General features: G+C 42.0%; 1 protein-coding gene across 1 annotated transcript in view; it reads right to left on the bottom strand.

The window, feature by feature from the left end:
- The window catches only part of TFCP2 (transcription factor CP2), a 152,881-nt gene that overhangs the window by 104,770 nt on the left and 26,664 nt on the right, over positions 1 to 21,447 (bottom strand). The window contains exons 2-3 of the mRNA XM_073612490.1: positions 16,582 to 16,733; positions 1,560 to 1,636 (exon numbers count right to left, since the gene is read on the bottom strand). Of these exons, the coding sequence (XP_073468591.1) occupies positions 1,560 to 1,636; positions 16,582 to 16,733 (229 nt within the window). The remainder of the gene's footprint in view (positions 1 to 1,559; positions 1,637 to 16,581; positions 16,734 to 21,447) is intronic.

Here is a 21,447-nt window from a genome sequence, read left to right as displayed (position 1 = left end):
ATCACACCCCAAAGGGGTGAGAGATAATAGTAGAGAGAAGATGGGTAGGGGTAGGTGGTGCTACCTATGCCGGGGTACCTATTATAATTATTAATCCGTGCTAGTGTGTATAGAGCGGTAGATACCACTTATAAAAATCTTAAGGGTGTATATAAACCTATTTGCAATTAATAAACCGTGCTGATGTGTACAGGGCGGTAAAAACCACTCGTATATACCTTAAAAGTGTAAATAAACCATACAAGTGTGAATAAGAAATCCCCCACCTATTGCATGGGGAGGGGTCTTAACAGTAAAGATCCCCCCAGCAAATGGTATAAGGGTAATGTGGTGAACAACCTGCAAATACCAATAACTAAAATAATATAAACAAATAAATGCGAACAGCATCCACCAAGTGAATCAAATATATCAGATGGATCCAAAGTTCATATTAGACCCCAGTCCCATCCATTATGCAAATGAACGACTATGGAGTATAATCTTAGAATCAAGCATGTGGTGCAAAACCAATAATTACGAAAAAAACAATAATTAAGCAAAACTGTGAAAAATAATGTGAAAAAATAAAATTCCGGCATAAACAAAGTTCTTATAAGTGGTGACTTTCGTGAGAAAAAAAGCTGATATCCAGTGACTTTACGGTGCTCCCCCTCAAGGGTCCCCACTAACCAGCTCCTTAAACCCCTACAGGGGTAATGGGCATGTAGGGGGAGCACCGCAAAGTCACTGGATATCAGCTTTTTTCCTCACGAAAGTCACCACTTATAAGAACTTTGTTTATGCCGGAATTTTATTTTTTCACATTATTTTTCACAGTTTTGCTTAATTATTGTTTTTTTCGTAATTATTGGTTTTGCACCACATGCTAATTTGATTCTAAGATTATACTCCATAGTCGTTCACTTTGCATCATGGATGGGACTGTGGTCTAATATGAACTTTGGATCCATCTGATATATTTGATTCACTTGGTGGATGCTGTTCGCATTTATTTGTTTATATTATTTTAGTTATTGGTATTTGCAGGTTGTTCACCACATTACCCTTATACCATTGCTGGGGGGATCTCTACTGTTAAGACCCCTCCCCATGCAATAGGTGGGGGATTTTTTAGTCACACTTGTATGGTTTATTTACACTTTTAAGGTATATACGAGTGGTTTTTACCGCCCTGTACACATCAGCACGGTTTATTAATTGCAAATAGGTTTATATACACCCTTAAGATTTTTATAAGTGGTATCTACCGCTCTATACACACTAGCACGGATTAATAATTATAATAGGTACCCTGGCATAGGTAGCGCCACCTACCCCTACCCATCTTCTCTCTAATAAAAAAATTGGAACTATCACCATTTTATTCTTCAGGGTGACGGCATTCAGAAAACATGTTTGGGGGTTTTAACGAACCTTCGGGCCTACAATCATGTTTTAAACGTGTGTAAAAACAGCTCTGGCAGCAAAAGTTTTAATGCCAGTTATGAACCACACCATTACCAGTGTACATTTTTCACTATAGTGGTCTTTAGTCAACAAAACCTATTAAAACTTACCTTAACTAATTTGCCGGTTAATTCCGGTAATTCTCCTAGCTTTCTATTGTCCAACATCCTGATTTCGTAAGACTGACCTGTGGAAAGCAGAAAGGACCAAATGAAGTTTGTATTATTTTATTAGCTTCTTTGGAAATGGCTAAGTTATATGTCCATTTATTTTAAAGCGTTTAACCCTAAAGGAAACATATTGTAGCTTACCAATTCTTAGATATGATGGCTGCATTAGTTTTCTTTTTTATGCTTACTTTCATTTTCACCTGGTGATCCTTCCAGCAAGTCTTTTCAACAGTAGAAGCTATCCTGCATATATGCAGCAGTTGGAGGGATGAGACCCGCCATTACCACTTTTACAGGAGTGCTTACAATGATCAGTTTTTTTGTTCTTTTTTAATAACCAAAACCCCTTAAGAAAAAAAACAAACAAAACAAACAAAACACACACACACACACACACACACACACACACACACACACACACTTGCTGTAACTGCATATAAAGTGTTAGCTAGAACATCTAACACTTTCCTCCCCCCAGACTGACAATGCTGCTGTCCAAAAGGTGTCCCAAGGTGCCTACACTCTGGATGAAGCAGCACAAATACAAGAAAGCGTGTTACTAGCCAGATCACCAGGTGAAAGAGCAAACTAATGCAGCCACCACATCTAATGATTGAAAAGCTGCAATATATGACATTCTTGTTTTAATATGGCTTAAGGATACCCTCTAATTTAATGTATTACTTATTTAGTGCTAACAATTTCTCTTTATCTGTCCCTGCCCTCAAGGAGCTTACAATCTAAGGTTCCTAAGTCACAGCAATACAGATTTCAACATCACCACACAAAATGTAAAGACTGTACTTCGGTATACCTCAAAGACTGGAAACCAGGCATTTGTGATAGTGTTGCACAACACAAAAATTTCAGTTTCTCTTCTCTAAAGTTCTTTGGAAGGAAAATACAAGTGATCCAATTTCTGAAAGCAATTTAAATTTTAAGCAGCAAGATGTGAGAGCAACTCCAAGACTTCAAAGGCTGATATTTCTACAATACATGTAAATGCTACAAATAAGCTGGCCATAGAAGGATCAATGTCGGCCGGATCAGATGGGACCAGTCATATTTCCATCCATGTTATGGGCAAGGTTTTCACCACTGGATCAGCACTGATCTACGTATTCTGATGGTGGGGAAGTCTCTCTGCTGTCCGAATACAACACCTCAATGGCGAAGATAGAGTATGTTTTTTGTTCAACCCACTGGTTGAGAGAGAAAAAAAAAATATAAAAAAATAAAAATAAAAAAGGATTCATGTATGGGCTGCTTTAGTAAATTTTCACCACAATATACAGCAGCACACAAATACAAAATGACTCTAAGTCTAGAATGAAGTACATGAGAGGTGGTGAAAGTTTACAATGGTTGTGAAATTCTGTTCTTGCACAGTATAGGAGGTGAATAGCTGAGCACTGCATAGGGGCAGAAAGGTATTAATTCATATACATGGTATAGAAGCATGAATTCCATTGTATCTAAGAAAGAATGTGACTGTACTGGACTGTGATCAAATAATATTTTAGAAGCAGCTAGCATATGTGCAGAAAAGACTGACCCTGCCAAGAGCAAACTCAAACCAAACTTGGATGAAGAACTTAGGCGTAAAAATCACACTTTGGTATTGTAGGCCAAGCTTAAACACAAAAAAAACAAAAACAAAAACAAAAACACATTGTCTAAATGACCAAGTTAAAAGTGGCCATACTTTTGGAGGTCTGTCACTGAGTATGGCCGGTGTTGAGAAAGCCTCTTGCACTTGCTCAGATTAAATGTACTGTCTTGACGAGTTAACAGTTTTCCTACTTTATTTGGCGAATGCTATAATGTGGCACATTTTCAAAGAGCAAATTAGCATTTACAGACATTTTCATAAATGAAAAACGACTTTTTTTAACAGGCTATAAAAGAAATAGAGACAAATATGTGAAAACCAGCCACCAAAGATTCTTAGCCCTGACCACAAGTAGTAATTTATATACAAAGCCACTATACATGACCTTTAATACTGTTTGCATCACTGTTGGGAAATTTTACCATCACTATCTTGCATGGTGTCACGCTGTCAAGTGTCACCAGGACAGAGTAGTGCACTCAAGACTCCTCACCAAACTTATTTGTTTGCCTACAGGGAACCTTCACTCCCTACCTGCCCAGGGCAATTTTCAGCGCTGTGGCACTCTGAATAATTGTGTGGTCATGCAGCACTGTACCCATATGACATTTTTATCTTTTTCACACAAATAGAGCTTTCTTTTGGTGGTATTTAATCACCACTGGGTTTATCTTTTACTACACGAATGAAAAAAAACACAAAAATTATAGTTTTGGTTACAAAATTTTGCAAACAGGTAATTTTTCTTCAGCACTGATGGGCGCTGATGAGGCAGCACTGATAATCAGCACACTGATGATCAGTGTAGATGGTGCCTTTCACAATTGCCGGTTACTATCTCTTCTCCTCACGCTGTGACAGCGTAAGGAAAGGAATGCCGATAACTGACAAGTGTGTTTACATCATGATCAGCGGTGATTGGACACAGCTAATTACATGGTAAAGAGCCACTATGACTGGTTCTTTATCCTGATTGGCTGTGTCCGAAAGGACACAGCGACCACAGAGTGCCGCAGGGTGTGCGGTTCTGGGAGGACATCAAAAGACACCCTCCCAAAACTGGACAACTGCACTGTAGCCGTCATTCCACTATACAGGGGTCGGCAAGTGGTCAAAGTGTTACTAAACCCACAACAGTACAATCAGTCTGTATATGCAGCAAAGGATGCTTGTTATACTCACTGTGGAACCTAAAGCATTAATCCTGCACACTGTGTAAAAAGGTTGTTGGATCCTGTCTTCTCTGATCTCTCCCCTTCTTCCAGTCCCCAATACATCTGCTAACAGTACAGAGCCTTGGGGGCACTCTGCACATGCTCAGTTTGGTGTGTGTTGCCAGAGGTTTTTTTTTTTGGCAGGGTGCATGTGATTAGCACAGGGCCAATCAGCACTGTCCAGACAGAGGGTCAGGGGTCATGCAAACACATAGGACAGTCAGGGGAGAATAAAAACTCCTCCTACAAGCTTTACCAGTGCTCGGCCGGACACTGATAGAAGTCACAAGACTGCTACAGTATATACTGCTGACAAGAAAAGGCATTTAGCAGTTTATATTTACTAAAAATAATTGCATTTCCATGTTCTGTGTACTGTGGGAGACCAAATATAGTGAATGCAGGGTCCTGGGTTTAGTAAAACTTTACAGTGCTGCTAAAGGTTGTTTTTACCTTTATGCATTCTCTGCATTAAGGTAAAAAAACTTTTATGTTTAGCTCACCCCCAAACCCTAAATGCTTACCCGAGCCCAATCTCAATCCAGCACTGTGCTAGAGAGCAGCAGTGGGAGCCATTTGCTCTTACTGCTGTCAATCAAATCCAGTGAGAAGGGAGCTGGGCCGACCCACCTATAGACACATGCAACTGGCTTGGGAGTGACAAGCGGCTTGCTATGGGGGCAGACACAAGAGGAGTGACGGCAGGGAACCCAAGAAGAGAAAGTTAAGGGCCGCTCTGAACTGCACAGAGCAGGTAAGCAGAACTTGTTTGGTATAAATAAAAAATTGCCATTATTAATGCTTTTAGGTGTGTCTATGGTCAAAATTTAAAATCATAACCCCAATTCCAAATAAAGTTTGGATGCGGTATAAAAATGTACATAAAAAAAAAAAATTTAAAAAAGAAAATGCGATGATTTGCAAATCTCAGATTTTATTCACAATAGAATAAATTAAAACATGCCAAATGTTTAAACTGAGAAAATGTACCATTTTAAGTTTTTGTTGTGTATGGCAGCAACAAGTCTCAGATGGGACAGGCCAACAAAATCTTGCAAAGTAAGTGGTAGTAACAATGAGGAGCTGGAAGAACATTTTGCAACCAACCAGTAACATGATTGGGTATAAAAAGATAATCTTAGAGTGTCTTAGAAGTAAAGATGGGCAGAGGTTCAGAAATCCGTGAAAAGTTATGTCTAAAAATGGTCAGACAATTTAAGAATAACGTTTGAAAAGGCTTTAAATAAATCATTTACGAATTGTCAAAAGATTCAGTGGATCTTGAGAAATCTGTGTACAAGGGACAAGGACAAAATGCAATATTGGATGCCCATGACCTTCAGGCACTGCAATAAAAACAGGCATGGTTCTTTGATGGACATGACTGCATGGGCTCAGGAAGACTTCTAAGAACCACCATCTTTGAACACAGTCCGCCGTGCCATCAAAAAATGCAAGGTCGAGCTCTATCGTGAAAGAAAGCCATATCTGGACATGATTCAGAAACAGATGTCCTTTCTAGGCCGAAGATCATTTAAAATGGTCTGTTGCAAAGTCTGTGGTCAGACTAATCAAACCGACATTTTTGTCAATCATGGGTGCTGCGTCCTTCAGACTAACAAGGGGATGGACCTTCCAGCTTGTTATCAGCTCTCAGTTCAAAAGCCTGCAAATCTGATGGTATGGGGGGGTGCCTTGGTGCATATGGACATATGGAAAGGCACCAATGCTAAGAGATATATCCAGGTTTTACAGCAGCATATGCTCCCACCCAGACAACATCTTTCGGTTTAAGATTATCCTGCTGAAACATGCATCTATATTGACAACAGCATGGCTTTGTAGTAGAAGAGTTTGGGTGCTTAACTGGCCTGCCTGCAGTTCAAAACGATTTGATTTTTTTTTTTTTTTTTAAAACAAAAAAATATGACAGACAACCCAGGACTGCTGAGCAGTAAGAATCCTTTATCAGGCAAGAATGGGAAAACTCGTAAACATGGCCCTGTCCCAACTTTGAAACATGTTGCTGCTATCAGTTTCAAAATTACCTTATTTTATCATCTTTATGCATTTTACCTTGTCTGAATATTCCTGCAGCCTCTTGGGACATGTGATGAGTCCCAGGAGGCTGCAAGCGAGGCAAGGGACATCTTCACCAAGTGAGGATTACGGATATTGGAACCAAAAGAATTCAAAAAAGATTAGCTTTAAAAAAGGAGAAGTTCACCTTTATGGAAAAGATAAGTGCACATATTTTTGCAGAAGAAAAAAAAAAAAAAAAAAAAAACACAACACACATGCATTTATTTTTCCCAGCAGGAGCCTGGAAAGCATTGCACCCGCAATCAGTATATCAAAGGTGCAATGTGGACTCCTGCAGACATATTCTCTGGCTTTCAGCCCATACCTCGTCTGTACAGGCTGTTTGTAAGCCAGAGGACATGTCAATGGATGAGAGTACTCATCAGCACCCCCAAAGCCCATTGAAACTACAATTCCGCCTACCGCAGTGGAAGATGGTGCTTGTAGTTTGTTCATTCACAGGAAACTATGAACGACTGACGCAGCTGTGTGGCAGAGCCCTGACCAGCCACGATCTTTTCAAGTGACATCAGTTGCAGGGAGAAGAACCCCCGCCCACTGTACCAGGGGAAGCAGGAGGATAGGCAGCAGGAACAAAAAAAAAAAAAAAAAAAAAAAAAAAAATTTACATGTTACAGCCTAGATGTTCCTTTAAGAAATCAATTTAAAAATTGAGGCTGCAAGTTGAATGGACGGGCCTCCAAGGTTATATTCTCTGAAATATTGACTGTGTCATGCACAACACGGGAAAGAAAGGGGGAGCTTAGGGAACTGAATGCATAGCTAAAGACCTGCTGTACAAGGGAAGGATATGGATTTCTAGAGCATTGAGCCGATTTTTCTATTTGGGTACAACCTATATGCCAAAGATGGGGCAAGGGGGTCTGCTGTGCTGGGGAAGAGGTTTATGGCCAGGCTGGAGGAGTATTTAAACTAGGATTCAGGTGGGAGGGAGAATTAGAAGACAGGAGTGAGACAAATTGGAGGGTAAAATGGGGAAAGGCTATGGCAGGTGATAAGTTCCCCAGGTTACAAGCAACCATGGGCAATTATAGTGTTTGTACTACAAAAAATACACAAGACACAAGTGCAAAATGCAAAAATGGATAAAAAAAAAAAAAAAAAAAAAAAGGATTGCTCACCAATGCTAGAAGGCTGTCAAGCAAGATAGAAGGGTTAGAGGCTTTGGTGCGTAAAGAGAACTAGGATTTAACTGGTATTGCTGAGTCTTGGCTTCATTCTTCACACATATTGGATTATCAATATTCCTGGCTATGCTTTTGTAGAGAGACAGAGAACAGGAAAAAAAGGTGGTGGTGTGTCCATGTGGGAGGACATCTCAAAGCGGACCTTGATGATAGGTTTATAAGTTCCAGCATTGTCTCCAACACAAGACTGATGACATCACATGCCTGATGAAGCACAGCTCCAAAACGTTGCACTTCATTGCTGTGAGGTGATCTCTCATCAAAAAAAAAAAAAAATCTGGACTGTGAAGATCTGTTGTGTGCTGGCAAATATTTACGCTGTTCTGTTCTATGTTCCAGTTCCCAGCTGGTTGTTGCTGCAGCACCAATTACATCAAGAGCCTGTTCCAGGAATGGGAATATTGACAACTGTATGCATGACATCTAGACTCAAAGGCCATCACTGTCGACAATTAATTGCAATTCCTGGTTAAAGGTTCCAAAAGGTGAAAATTTCAAAGGTAACGGAATCTTTCCAACTCAGGTATGTAATGGGAGTCCCGAAGGTGTTGAAATGAACAAATGCCCTGCACAGTCAAAGATGAAACTGTTGCGAGGCCTCATTAGCGCCATCAATGAAAGTTTTGAGGGTTTTCCAGCACAAAAGTGTGGTGACAGTAAGCAGAGTATTTAATAGAATCCCAGACAGAATCATCAAAAAGGAGTGATCCAAGGTATAGGGGAAAGAGGGATTGGGTCTGTTTTGGCTGCACCAAAGAGGGTCCATAAAGGTGCAGTTTTTACTGCGTTTAATTGGACTAAAGGGACACCTTTAAACATTTATAAATGATAGAGCGTTTGTGATGAAAGTACTATTTCAGTGTTAGCAGATGATACTAAAGTATGTAGTGGAGTAATGTGCTTACAGGATATCTCCAATTTACAAGTTGACCTCAATGAACTATTTAATTGGGCACCTATGTGACAAATGAGGTTTAGGGTTGATAAATGTAAAGTTATGCACTTAAAGGATAAAAGCATTAATGCATCATACAGTACAACTGGGGGAAGTCAATGGTAGAAGTCAATGGTAGAGAAGGATCTGTGTGTTCTGGAAGATCATAGACTTAAAAGGGGTTGTAAAGGTTCACGTTTTTTCACCTTAATGCATCCTATACATTAAGGTGAAAAAACATCCGACAATGTTGGCCCCCCCAGCCCCCCCGTTTTACTTACCTGACCCCTCGAAAGTCCCGCGCTCGCTCTCGACATCCTCTTCGCCGCTCAACCTGGCCGTTGATTGGCTAGAGTGGATGGATTGAAAGCAGCACAGCCATTGGCTCACGCTGCTGTCAATCACATCCAATGACGCGGCGCGCCGGGGGCGGGGCCGAGTGATACAGTCAGCAGCTATAGCCGTCGGCTGTATCAAGGGAGTGCGCCCGCAAGAACTAAACACCATGCGAGAGAGCTTGCATGAAGGTGTTTAGTTCTTGCGGGGAAGAGCTGAGACAGCCGCCGAGGGACCCCAGACGACCAGGTTCGGGGCCACAGTGTGCAAAATGAGCTGCACAGTGGAGGTAAGTATAACATGTTTGTTATTTATAAAAAAAAAAAAAAAAAAAAAAATACCTTTACAACCCCTTTAAAGTGATTGTACAGTCAGAAGGCTTTGTATCTTAATGCATTCTAAAAAAAAAGCCTTCTATGTGCAGCAGCCCCCCTCAGCCCCTAATACTTACCCGAGGTCCCTCTAGATCCAGCAATGTTGCAGCTGTGCCTCGGCTGCCTGGGACTCCCCTCCTCATTGGCTGAGACAGCAGCACGGCAGTACTGGCTCCCATTGCTGTGAAAGTCAGCCAGCCAATGAGGAGAGAAAGGGGGTGGGGCTCGGCCCAGATGCACCCATAGCAAGCTGCTTGCTGTGGGGGCACCCAGCAGGAGGGAGGGGGCCAGAAGCACCGAAGAGGGACCTAAGAAGAGAAGGATCTGGGCTGCTCTGTGCAGTGGATTTGCACAGAACAGGCAAGTATAACAGGTTTTTGGTTTTTGTTTAAATAAGGACTTTACAATCACTTTAAGCTGGCCATAGATGGCTAGAATATTGAACAAAAAGTCTTGGGAAAAGAAAGTTCTTTTATTTGTCTAATCATTAGTGGTAACCCCACTACTCGACATTCATTTTCAACCACAATGATGAGAAAAATCAAAGGAGCAGGACTGAAATTTCTCAAACAAAATTAAAAAACCAGTGTAGGTGGTTTGCATTTGTTCCATTCATTCTAAAATCGAATGATAAAAGCAAACAAACGTTACTGAACAATTTTTCCTGAGAATTTGCTTAAAAATTTTCCCAAGACTTTTCCTAAGGAATTTGCGCTAGAAATTCTACCCAGCTTGCAATGGCAAATTGCAGTTTCTAAAGCAAACAAAATACTTTCTTGTAGTAAAAGAGTTAGATGCCAGAAGAGACATTTTGCCCCTGTACAAGTTGCCAAGACCTCATCTGGAACATGCATTTCAGTTTTGGGCACCAGTTCACTATAAGGATATTGGGGAACTGAAGAAAGTGCAAAAGGGCAAGCAAACTTACCAGGAGGCATGGTGGAGCTCAGTTGAGGAAAAATTAGCGAAAGTGAATTTATTTATTTTACTAAGGGGGGATAGGGTCAGCATTTTTAAATGTAAAGAAATTGGAACATGCTTCATAGGGCAAGTATAAAGTAGAACCCTTGAAAGTGGTCTCTGGTGGTACAGGGACAATGCGGACTGCCAGCTAAAAGCAGATCTGTTTGCCGAAGAGCACAAAGCAAGGAGGTAGAGTGTAAAACTGCAGTATATATTACTCAGTAACAACACTCTGGGCCCAGACATCACAGCTGTTCTGGCACCAGAAGGCAGAAAAGGCCAAGAGACATCCCCTGAGAAGTGGGGGTGCCCCTCAATATTCAGAGTGGCTTTTGGGTGGTTTGGAGGCCATATATTCATGCAAAAGTATGTTCCTATCGTAGACTTGGCACTGGAAGTATTGAAAGGAACCCTTCGTAACCTCAGGTGGTAACAGACCTGCTGGTCACAGATAAAAGCCTTTTCTTCTGGGGAAGGAAGGTGCTTTTGCCCCCCCCCCCCATCATCTTGATGTACTTATCCAAAGAGGGACCAAAAAACAGGCAAAAAAAAAAAAACAAAAAAAAAAAAAAAAAACGCTCAAGGTGTGTTTCCCCGCATGGTAGTTCAGCTGAGCAGCCGCTTCCATCTTCAGGAAACCAGCTTCTGGTTCTCAATCTCCAGGCATTGTCATTGGCCAGGCCGAGATTACATCACTCCTGCACATGTGCAGGAGTAAGGTCAGGTTTGGCATTGATGAATTTGTGCAGAGTGTTATGTGTGCGCATCTAACTGTACAAGGGCAGACAAGCAGGTTAAGTAGCTTTAAGTTGTAGTAAACTGTTACATCACTTATACCTACAGGTAAGCCTATAATAAGGCTTACCTGTAGGTACTGTGAATATTTTCTAAGCTTACACCGTTTAGGAGATATTCAGAGTGCATGCAGCCGGTAACATCACTGGCGCATGCGCTCTGCAGGTCCAGCATACGGTGCTGGACCTTCAGAACCCATGCTGTAAATGGTGGCTCCTGTGCGCAGGAGTGACTTCGCCCCCCGGCCATTCGTGTAGCTGGAGGCCGCAAACCCTCAGCGGTGACAGCGCAGTGCTGGAGGACTTTGTTTTAAAGATAGGCCTCTCATAATGTGCTAGTATGCAATGCATATTAGCACATTATGCCACTGCCTTGCAGGGAATGCTTTTATTTATTTTCTCCATCTGCAGTTTACTACCACTTTAATGCAGGAAAAAACCAAGCATGTGTCTTCATTAACAAAACATTATCCCTAGTCCATCCTCAAATAGATCACAACTGGGCCATCCAGTATGCATGTTAATGCCACGCCCCAAACCCCACCCCCTGCTCAATCAATATAGGTATGTATGGATGGTTTTTGTGTTTAGCCACTTGAGAGGACCCACCTAGTGCCCCCCAGGACCACCCCTGTTTTTGTACATTATGGGAAAGTAGAAACCTCTATATGACATGATGGACTTGGTGTTGACTGTTGGATTGATTTAATGCAGGATCTATGGGACCTATCTTTCTGGAATATATACATTCTGGGATATTGCCTGAGCGCTGTTATCAGTGTTTGCACCTTCTTGGTTTGTTCAGAAAAGTTATGTGAATCCCCCCTTTTTTCTCTTTTCTATTAGTGTAGCTCCAACCTCTCTATAACCGCAGACACAGTGGCTCATTTTATTTAGACATGGATGTTGCAGGTACTGAGTATATAGCACTGCATATTGGTTCCCTATTTATAACAACTTGGTCTTTTTGTACAGATATCTCCTTTTTTGATACAAGACCTGGAGCGGTCCTTTAAGCTCGCAGCTTTCTGCAGTGTCAATTAAGTCTCCCCTTAACCCAAACAAATCTGACGCATTCTTTATGAGGTAATCCTCTACCCCTTAAACCCCCCGCCCCCTTTTTTTTCTCCCTCCCCTCCTGCAGAGGGATAGTATAATGTATGTACACATGTATATGTAGATATTGTATATGGATACACAATGAAGTTCTGTTAATGTCAGATTTCTTTGAACCAAACACGAATTCCGAAGCCTTGAAGAAGTGGCTTGTGCCGCAAAACATGTAGGCTAATCCTGTATGGCACATGCTCCAACATGTCTCATGGTTCTTAATACGCATGTATTTTTAACATAGCACAAAGTGGGCACCCTGGGAGAAGTTTAAAGGGCTTCTGCCTTGTTTTGACCAAATTCAAAAGCTGGAAAAGCTGGAATGGCTTAACACTATCCATGGTACGTAGACCCCTGCAGGGGGCTTTAGAGGCCAGGCAGACCATGGCTATGGACTGATAGAGCTGCCTGCGGCTAATGCTACATGTTGCACTATGTGTTAAAAAAAAGCACCCACAGAAGGATTCAGCGCAAAGCAACATTACAGGCCAGCCCTACATCTTCCAAACAAGTAGGGACCAGGCATGATCCCCCAAGGCTCTGCCAAGAAGTCTATTGACCTGGAAGCTGCATAAAAAGCTGCGGTGATGGCAGTTCTTGAACACTGGTCTGGGAGACAAAATACGAACAGTGATACTGGATCTGTATACGACCCCTGAAGGCCCCGGGTGAAAGTTAACGGTAACGGCCACTTATCAGAAACCTTCCCCATCCACAAGGGCACCAGACAGCAATGCCCTATGCCCCCCAAGCTTTTCATTTTACAACTAGAGACTTTTCAACTAGTACAAAACAGTGGCGTATGCAATGACATACTGCCCCAGAACCCCATCTATCACTTATGAAAGCACTATAGACCTTCAGCTTAACCCCTAATTTGAAAATTAAGTCCCAAGCACATAATGTCACTTTGCCTCCAGATCAGGTCTCAATGCCATTCCAGCTTTCCATTTATCTAGCAGCCACACTGCATCACCTAACTAGGTATCCAACCCCCTTATAATCTGGACAAACTATGAAAGCAACTATCTCCCCTTGCTGTAATCCCTCCAAGCTGACATTTAAGCATAAACATTTTTATTCTCCCATCGCTGCACTCCCTGCAACCTCCCCAACACCCCCTTTCCTTTCTCTGATCACAGTCTTATCCGTTGCACACTCTCCTTGTCTCCTACCTCCCATGCTGCCAACCCACAAACCACTACTCGCAGAAACCTTCACAACCTCAACCCTTCCCTTCTTCATTCTGCTACTGATGACCTTTAAGACAAAATCGCACCCCTGTCCTGCCCAGACCTAACCACTTCCATCTACAACAACACGCTTTCATCCTCCCTAGACGTACTTGCTCCTCTTTTTTTAACATCCTTGCCAGCACATTGCCTCAGTGTGAAAGCATTCCGGATTTCACACAGACTGCAGGGGAGCCGCTTTACAGGCACTATTTTTAGCCCAAAAGCGCCTGAAAAACGCCTCAGTGTGAAAGGGGTCTAATGACAGTTCTGTGATTGGTTTCTGTACCTCTAACATGTGATTATTTGTGCTTCAATAAATTATGGATCTAAAAAGCTGCAGTGGCTATAATGGAGAGTGTTGGAAAAAAAAATTAAATTTAGGAAACACGCCCCAGAATGGGGGAAAAAAAAAAAAAAAACCCTTCATGTATCAAGGTACATTTCTCTTAGAGGAAGAGGTACATCACCTAATTACACTGAAACTAAGGCTAGCTTGGAGTGGGAGGGGTTATATAGGGAAACACCCCTGCAGCCTTTTTTGCTAGTGTCTAATCACCTGAAGGTTAGCTGCATATAACCTAGTTATGATGATTTAAAGAAGCGCGTGTCCTGTACTTTACGAACAAGAAATAAGATTCAAGGCACAAAATCACAACATTGCAAAACATAATATTTATGTAATTAAACTGATTGGCTATTTGCCTGGAATCCACTTTAGCCCTGGGGTCACACTGCAGCGACTTCTCATGCAACTTGTGACACATTAAGTCCCATGACAAATCAAAAACGCATGTCAATGGGTTTTGCCTTAAAGGACAAGTTTCATCTTTGGGTAGATGGTCCACCCATTTTTAGGGTGGAACATGCAACATGTTCCCACTGCTGCAGCATCTCCCTGATCTGCTGCCTGTAGTGACAGCGAGTCGCGGGATTTTCTCCCTGATCTCACGGTCGCAAAAAATAAATAAGTTCTTTTCATTCATCCTTTGTAGCTATCAGCTGGTAGTTCTCAATGGATTACTAGGGGCTGTTGACAGCTCTAGGTAGTTCATTGATGCTACCTACGAGGTACAAGCAGACAGCTTACGCATAATATAAATATATATATATATATATATATATATATATATATATATATATATATATATATATATATATATATATATATATATATATATATATATATATATAATAAATGCACTTTAACCTGAAAATATTTTTTGTTTACAAAGGTGAATCTTTTAACCACTTCAATACTGGATACTTTTGCCCAGGACAATTTTCAGCTTTCAGCGCTGTCGCACTTTGAATGACAATTGCGCGGTCATGCAAAACTGTACCCAAACTAAATTTTTATAATTTTAGTTCCCACAAATAGAGCTTTCTTTTGATGGTATTTGATGACCTCTGGGGTTTTTATTTTTTGCTAAACAAAACAAAAAAAAAAAAAAAAAAAGCCGACTTTTTTATTCAAAAAAAAGTTTTAGTTTGTCATAAAATTTTGCAGCATGCAGTCTAGGATGAGTGGAGCCCTCCAGAGGTCACAGATAAACTCTCAGGGATCACTGCTAGCTGACGCGTTTCGAGGGGAACATCCCCTCTTCCTCAGAGCTCAGCAGTCTTAGTGAAGAGGAAGTGAAGGAGGAAGCAGCACAATGCTAAACAATGGCAAGTGGCCAGAAGGCAACTGAAGCCAACTTTACAGCCTGGGGGCAGGCAACTGTTGGAAAAGCAGAGGGATGAATGAGAGGAAGGTTGCAGTGTTAAGGTAATGGGGCAGTTGTAAGAAAGAGCAGGAGCAGAGGGTGAGAGTAAGGAGCTGGACTGTGGAGGTAGCAAGTCTGGCACTGGAAGAGATTACCTTTCTTTCAAATTACTTAGACACTGGAGTGTAAGTTTTGGGGAGTGTGAAAGTAGCAGAGGCTGAAACACACAAAGAGCTTACACCCCCCCCCCCCCCCCCCCAGTTGAAATAGAGAAGTGATTCTTGACTTTTATATTATGCAAGATAGGATATCAGCATAGTCACACCGTTTATAACATACAAGATGTTGCCTACATAAGACAGGAACATTACAGAACTGACCCAGGGTTCCAATCAAGATTAAATAAAAAGGCAAGTGTCAAATAAAACCATTGGTTGAAGGAAAGAAAAAATTGCTTGCTTCCCGACTGTTGGAGGAATCCCTCCTGCAGCACTATTGAGTTCTACCCCGCATTTCCTGCTTGCAGAGTACAATGATCACTGCTGGTGGCTGCCTCCCCATCAACGGATTGAAATTCGTTGGCTTCAACAAGAACTGTCTATGGCTAGCTTAACCTAAATAGAACGGCTTAGGGATGCGCCAAAAATTTTCAGGCAAAAATAGGGTTATCTGCGTTTTGCCAATAGGAAAAAAGGTGCAGATAATGGCCACTGAAACCGCATGCGATTCTGCAGCAATTTTCAAAGGTCATATGACTCAAACCACATCAAAAACGCAACATGGGTGTGTTTGCAATGGGGAGAAGCGCAACGGACCAGTGTGAAGACATACATAGAGTTTATAGGGATGAAAAAGCACTTTGAAAAAAATTTCAATTAAAAAGTCGACTATAATAGATTTTTTTTTTATTAAAAAAAAAAAAAAAAAAAAAAAAAAACCCTGTCCATTTCAGTTTTTTTTAGTGCATCCTAAATTTTCGGTTCAGAATTTTCATTTCCGTGCACCACTAGATCTGATGCAACAAACTTAAAGAGGAACTGCAGTCTGCTCACATAATTTGTAATAAAAACCATCTTTGCCATTCTGAAGCTTCCCTCCACCAACCACTTTGCATATTATTTTATATATACTGTGATTCTGTACTTGTCAAATATGCTGCAGAAATCTCCCTCCACTGAGTCGGGCTGCAAACATTTTTACTGTGGGCAGCTGAAGCTGCTGCCTGTTCACTTCCTGGATTTACACACACACCCATCTCCAGCTCTGAAGGTCAACTTTAACAAGAGTACAAATTTAAAAAGATCTCTTTGAAGGTCTACTGTCCAACCCATGAGACAAGGCATGGAACGATGGTCAGTTATGTGAAATTTGATCATGAGATCTCCAGGTCTCACCTTGATTGAGATAGGTGAGGGTCTCTTCATGAAGCTTCACAGCGGGGGAGGTAGCTGTACACAGCACATACTGAAAAGGTAGAATCTTGTTTTCATTTTCAGAAGGCAAACTGGACTCTTCTTGCTTGAAAATAGGCAGGGCGAGAACATCACTGTTGTAAAAATAAACAAAAAAAAGTGATACAAAGAACAGCCCATACATACACTGAAGCATAATCATAGAAAGGGTAAATCTCAAAGTAATTTTTATATAATTGAAAGAGTTTAATCAAAAGCAGACCCAGATTGTAATTTCTGTATGGTGACAGACCAAACCAAAATTAAAAGGATAAATTCACTAAGAAAACCCCAAATGAATGCACATCTTTTTGCAGGTTAAAAAAAATGCATTTCTAAATTTATTTATTTATTAGGAGCCTGTAAGCATTGCAAACGCTACCAGGGTGCAACGCAAGGCTCCTGTAGACTGAGTGTATCTGTCTGCTCATACCTCATACGGGCAGGCAGTTACTGAATGACAGGAAGCAGCAATGAACTACCTAGAGTGCTCTGATAGCTATTTGGGAACTACAGTTGCAGCTGCAATGCCTGATGGCAGTTGTAGTTCTCCAATCCACAGAAATCAGTAATTGAATGGCTCTGCCCACCTGGCCATATCCCCCCCCCTCCCCCCCCCAAATTGTGACAACAGGTGCAGAGACAATATTCCGGGACCACTGTTACAGCAGGGGCTTTTGGAGGGTGTGGGGAGGGGCTGCTTGTTTAGCAACATATTACACCCTGCTCCTTAACACCACTATGTTCCCAGGAAAATTATCCCTGAAGTTTACCGGGTAACCAGCCCTTCACAGGCCGTCATATTCCTTGGTTCTTCGCAGGTCTTACTGGCTCACCCCTGCTGACCTCAACATCACTACAGGGGACAGTGGTGACAAGGTGGACAGCAGGAGGAACCAGTGAGAGCTGAGATGGACCCCAGTGGTCGACACTCTTGAATAGTCAGCTGTCCAACACATTTTATCAGGAATAGAATGATGGACAGCAGTATGGCTAAGTAATCCCTCTCCTTTTAAGGCCTCATGCACACTGGACAGTGTAAAAACACCAGTAGCGTTAGCTGTAGAAAGCTGTAGAATGAGTTATGCAGCATTTTTGCAGTAGTGTTTTTTAGCAAAACTATACTTCCACAAGAGCTTATGGCTCAAAAATGCTGAAAGCCATGGGTTTTTTTTTTTTTTTAGCGTTTTTAAGCTTTTATCAGAGATAAAGCATTTTTACAGTTGAAAAACTCCTAAAACCCACTAGTTCTGGGTTTTTTCCAGCCAGAAAACACTCATCTAAAAAAACACCGAAAACAGCCTGTGTGTGCGCATGGACACATGGGATAAAATGCTGGATGCAAAAAAAACACCTGAAGCCAAAAACAGCTGCTGTAAAAACATCCAGTGTGCATGAGGCCTAAAAAGGTAGTGTTCCTTTGCTAACTTTACAATAAAACACAAAATGATTTAAGATTCACATTGCACAGATTTAGAAGAAACAGCAAAAGTATGTTTATGTAACAAGCATATCTAGCATTTATGTACATTTAGAATTCTCAAGCTTGGACCCATTCTGGGTACAGGATGGATAATGATTAGTGGAATCCAATATCTGTGCCGTAAATAGCACCTGCATTTAACTTATCCTGTCCTGGGTGTGGGGTGAAAGCACTGTAATTGGTTAACAGTTTTGCTATCAGGTTTCCCAAGCAACACATTCTTTTAGGCCCCTTTCACACTGAGGCGTCGGCGGTAAAGCGCCGCTATTTTTAGCGGCACTTTATCGTCGTTTTTGCAGGGGTTTTCGGCCGCTAGTAGGGCAGTTTTAACCCCCGCTAGCAGCTGAAAAACGGTTACGACAACGCGCAAAGCGACGTTGCAGCAGCGCTTTGCTGGTGGTCCTGCAGCCGTGCCCATTCAGTTGAATGGGCAGGAGCGGTGTATACACCGTTCCTTCACTGCGCCAAAAATGCTGCTTGCAGGAGTTTTTTTTTTTAACGTCCTGCCAGCGCATCACCACAGTGTGAAAGCCCTCCGGCTTTCACACTGAGACTGCAGCGGAGCCGTTTTTCAGGCGCTATTTTTAGCCCAAAAGCACCTGAAAAACACCTGTGTGAAAGGGGTCTAATTGTAAGAATTCCAGGAATTGTCAAAGTTCCATGTGTCCCTGACATAAAAATATACACTACTGTCACCTGTGTGTAATGGGCTATCTTAGAAGAACCCCTATCCATCTATTGTGGCATTTGCCTGGTGGACCACCACACAACGTTGGGTTTTGTACTCAACAGGGCCTTGGTATCACACTTCAAAATGTTAAAGAGAAAAGTAAACCCTGATGGGTTTTACCTCTTTATTTCCCTGCAAAGGTAAAGCATAATGGGCTACTATGCATCGCATAGTAGCCCATTATGTGTCCTTTACCTGAAACCAAAGCCTGCGATGTCACCGCTGTCCCCACTAGCAGCGAGCGCCCATCTTCACCCCTCTTCCTTCCGGGGCCACGAACTCCAGCTCTGTGACTGGCCGGAGTCGCGTGACATCACATGTGCTTCCAGTCATGCCATGACCCCTTTAGAAACGGCACGATCTGCCCTTTCTAATGTGCACATGCACTATAGACATTGGCGCTCGGCTTTATTGTAAATATCTCCTAAACCGTGGAGGTTTAGGAGATGTTTCCAGCACCAACAGGTAAGTCTTAATATACGCTTACCTGTAGGTAAAGAGGTTGTACAACCACTTTAAGCTACTGGGTTTTTAGTTTAGCTGTTTAAAGCTCACACACATACATGGCCTGCAAGACCGAATCCGGTCAGCCAAGGGGAGGGGTGGAAGAGAGATTTGGAAAGCCTGTGAAAGAGTTGAACCCTGCAAGCTGTGAATTAGCACACCCCTAAACCTTGCACTCTGTATGTAGCTCACTCCTCAACACTGCACTCTGTATACAGAGCACCCCTGAGCTCTGCATTGCATGTATGTAGGTTAAGCTTTTATATTTTGGCAGGAATTTTGTAAAATTTGTTGTGTTTATATCTGCTAAAAATTTTAGAGAATTTTTAGCACATATATGGTTTTGACAAACATTTGCGCAAATATCGCAGGGCGTTAAAAGCAGTAGCACCTTTTTATTCTGCAGGTCATACGCTTTCAGAAAATATATGGTTAACAAACTCTGAAAGCTGTAAGGCTTCATGTACACCGCTGCTGCTAAAAACGGACATTTAGGAGCAGTTGGGCATCTTATTCAACCCTCCTCTATGTTATCTTATCAGTACATTTACAAAGGGTCGTTTATAATAATTTCTAGGCAGTTGAGCTGAGGCTTTTTTTGGGAACGCAAAAAAAAAAAAAAAAAAAATCGATTCAGAAGCTGAGTTTAGAGGCATTTCAAGAGGCAAAGCGGTAATTCGCGTTTAGCTGCGTTTCATTTACAGGCGGTTTAATTTTTGGCTATTTAAAAAATCTCTCTCTCTCTCAAAAAACGCTTCTAAAAATGCAAACGTGGCATGTAAATGCGGCAAAACGGACATTTTTACAAATGGGTTACTATCTGTCAAGTTACATTTTTCAGGAGATGTTGGAAAAACATCCCGTGTACATGAAGCCTAAGGGAATAATGAAAACCTCTAGATTTGAAAAATTTGGAGCTTTACATTTTTGCATATGTTCGATTTTCACCATTTCACAAAAAGGCGCAATCTAAAATTTACAAATAGTGGTTGTTTATTAACTCAATACAGGTTAGCTTTTATATTTAGTAGGAATTTTGTAAAATGTGCCGCGTTATCTGCCAATAATGATTTTAGTGTATTTTTAGCAAAAACATTGTTTTGATAAACATCTGCGCAAATCTAATTGTGCCCTAAAAATCAGTAGCATCATATTTGTATTCTACTGGCCATGTGCTTTCAGAAAATATATGGTTTGGGAGTTTTTTTGTGTCAAAAATAACAAACATGTCATACTTACCTGCTCTGTGCAGTGGTTTTGCACAGAGCAACCCAGATCCTCTTCTCGGTTTCTCTCTTAGACCCCTTTCACACTGGGGCGGTTTGCAGGTGGTATTGCGCTAAAAATACCGCCTGCAAACCGCCCCTAAACAGCCTCCGCTGTTTGTTCAGTGTGAAAGCCCGAGGGCTTTCACACTGAAGCGGTGTGCTGGCAGGACGGTGAAAAAAGTCCTGCAAACCGATTCTTTGGAGCGGTGAAGGAGCAGTGTATTCACCGCTCCTTCACCGCTCCTGCCCATTGAAATCAATGGGACAGCGCAGCTATACCGCGGCAATACCGTGGCTATAGCCGCGCTGTACGAGTGATTTTAACCCTTTTTCGGCCGCCAGCGGGGGTTTAAACCGCACCGCTAGCGGCCGAATACAGCTGCAAGAACGACGGTACAGCAGCGCTAAAAATAGCGCTGTTGTACCGCCAACGCCCCCACCGCCCCAGTGTGAAAGGGGCCTTAGTCACTCCTTGGCCCTCCCTCCTGTTAAGTGCCCCCACAGCAAGCAGCTTGCTATGGGGGCACCCAAGTCACAGCTCCCTGTGTCCAATCAGACACAGAGCTGCATCTAGGCCCTGCCCCCTCTCTCTCCTCATTGGCTGACTTTAATAGCAGCGAGAGCCAATGCTGCTCCGCTGTTGTCTCAGCCAATGAGGAGGAAGAGTCCTGGACAGCCAAGTTTCTCCCGCAACATCGCTGGAAAGAGATGGACTCAGGCAAGTATTAGGGGGCTGCTGCACACAGGTTTTTTTTTTAAACTTAATGCATAGAATGCATTAATGGGGTAACAATTTGTGGAAACTGTGGTGAAGCACTGTGAAT

The sequence above is a fragment of the Aquarana catesbeiana genome, linkage group LG02 (assembly GCF_042186555.1).
Source record: "Aquarana catesbeiana isolate 2022-GZ linkage group LG02, ASM4218655v1, whole genome shotgun sequence".
Classification (NCBI taxonomy): Eukaryota; Metazoa; Chordata; class Amphibia; order Anura; family Ranidae; genus Aquarana; species Aquarana catesbeiana.
This window is presented reverse-complemented; position numbering and strand designations above follow the sequence as displayed.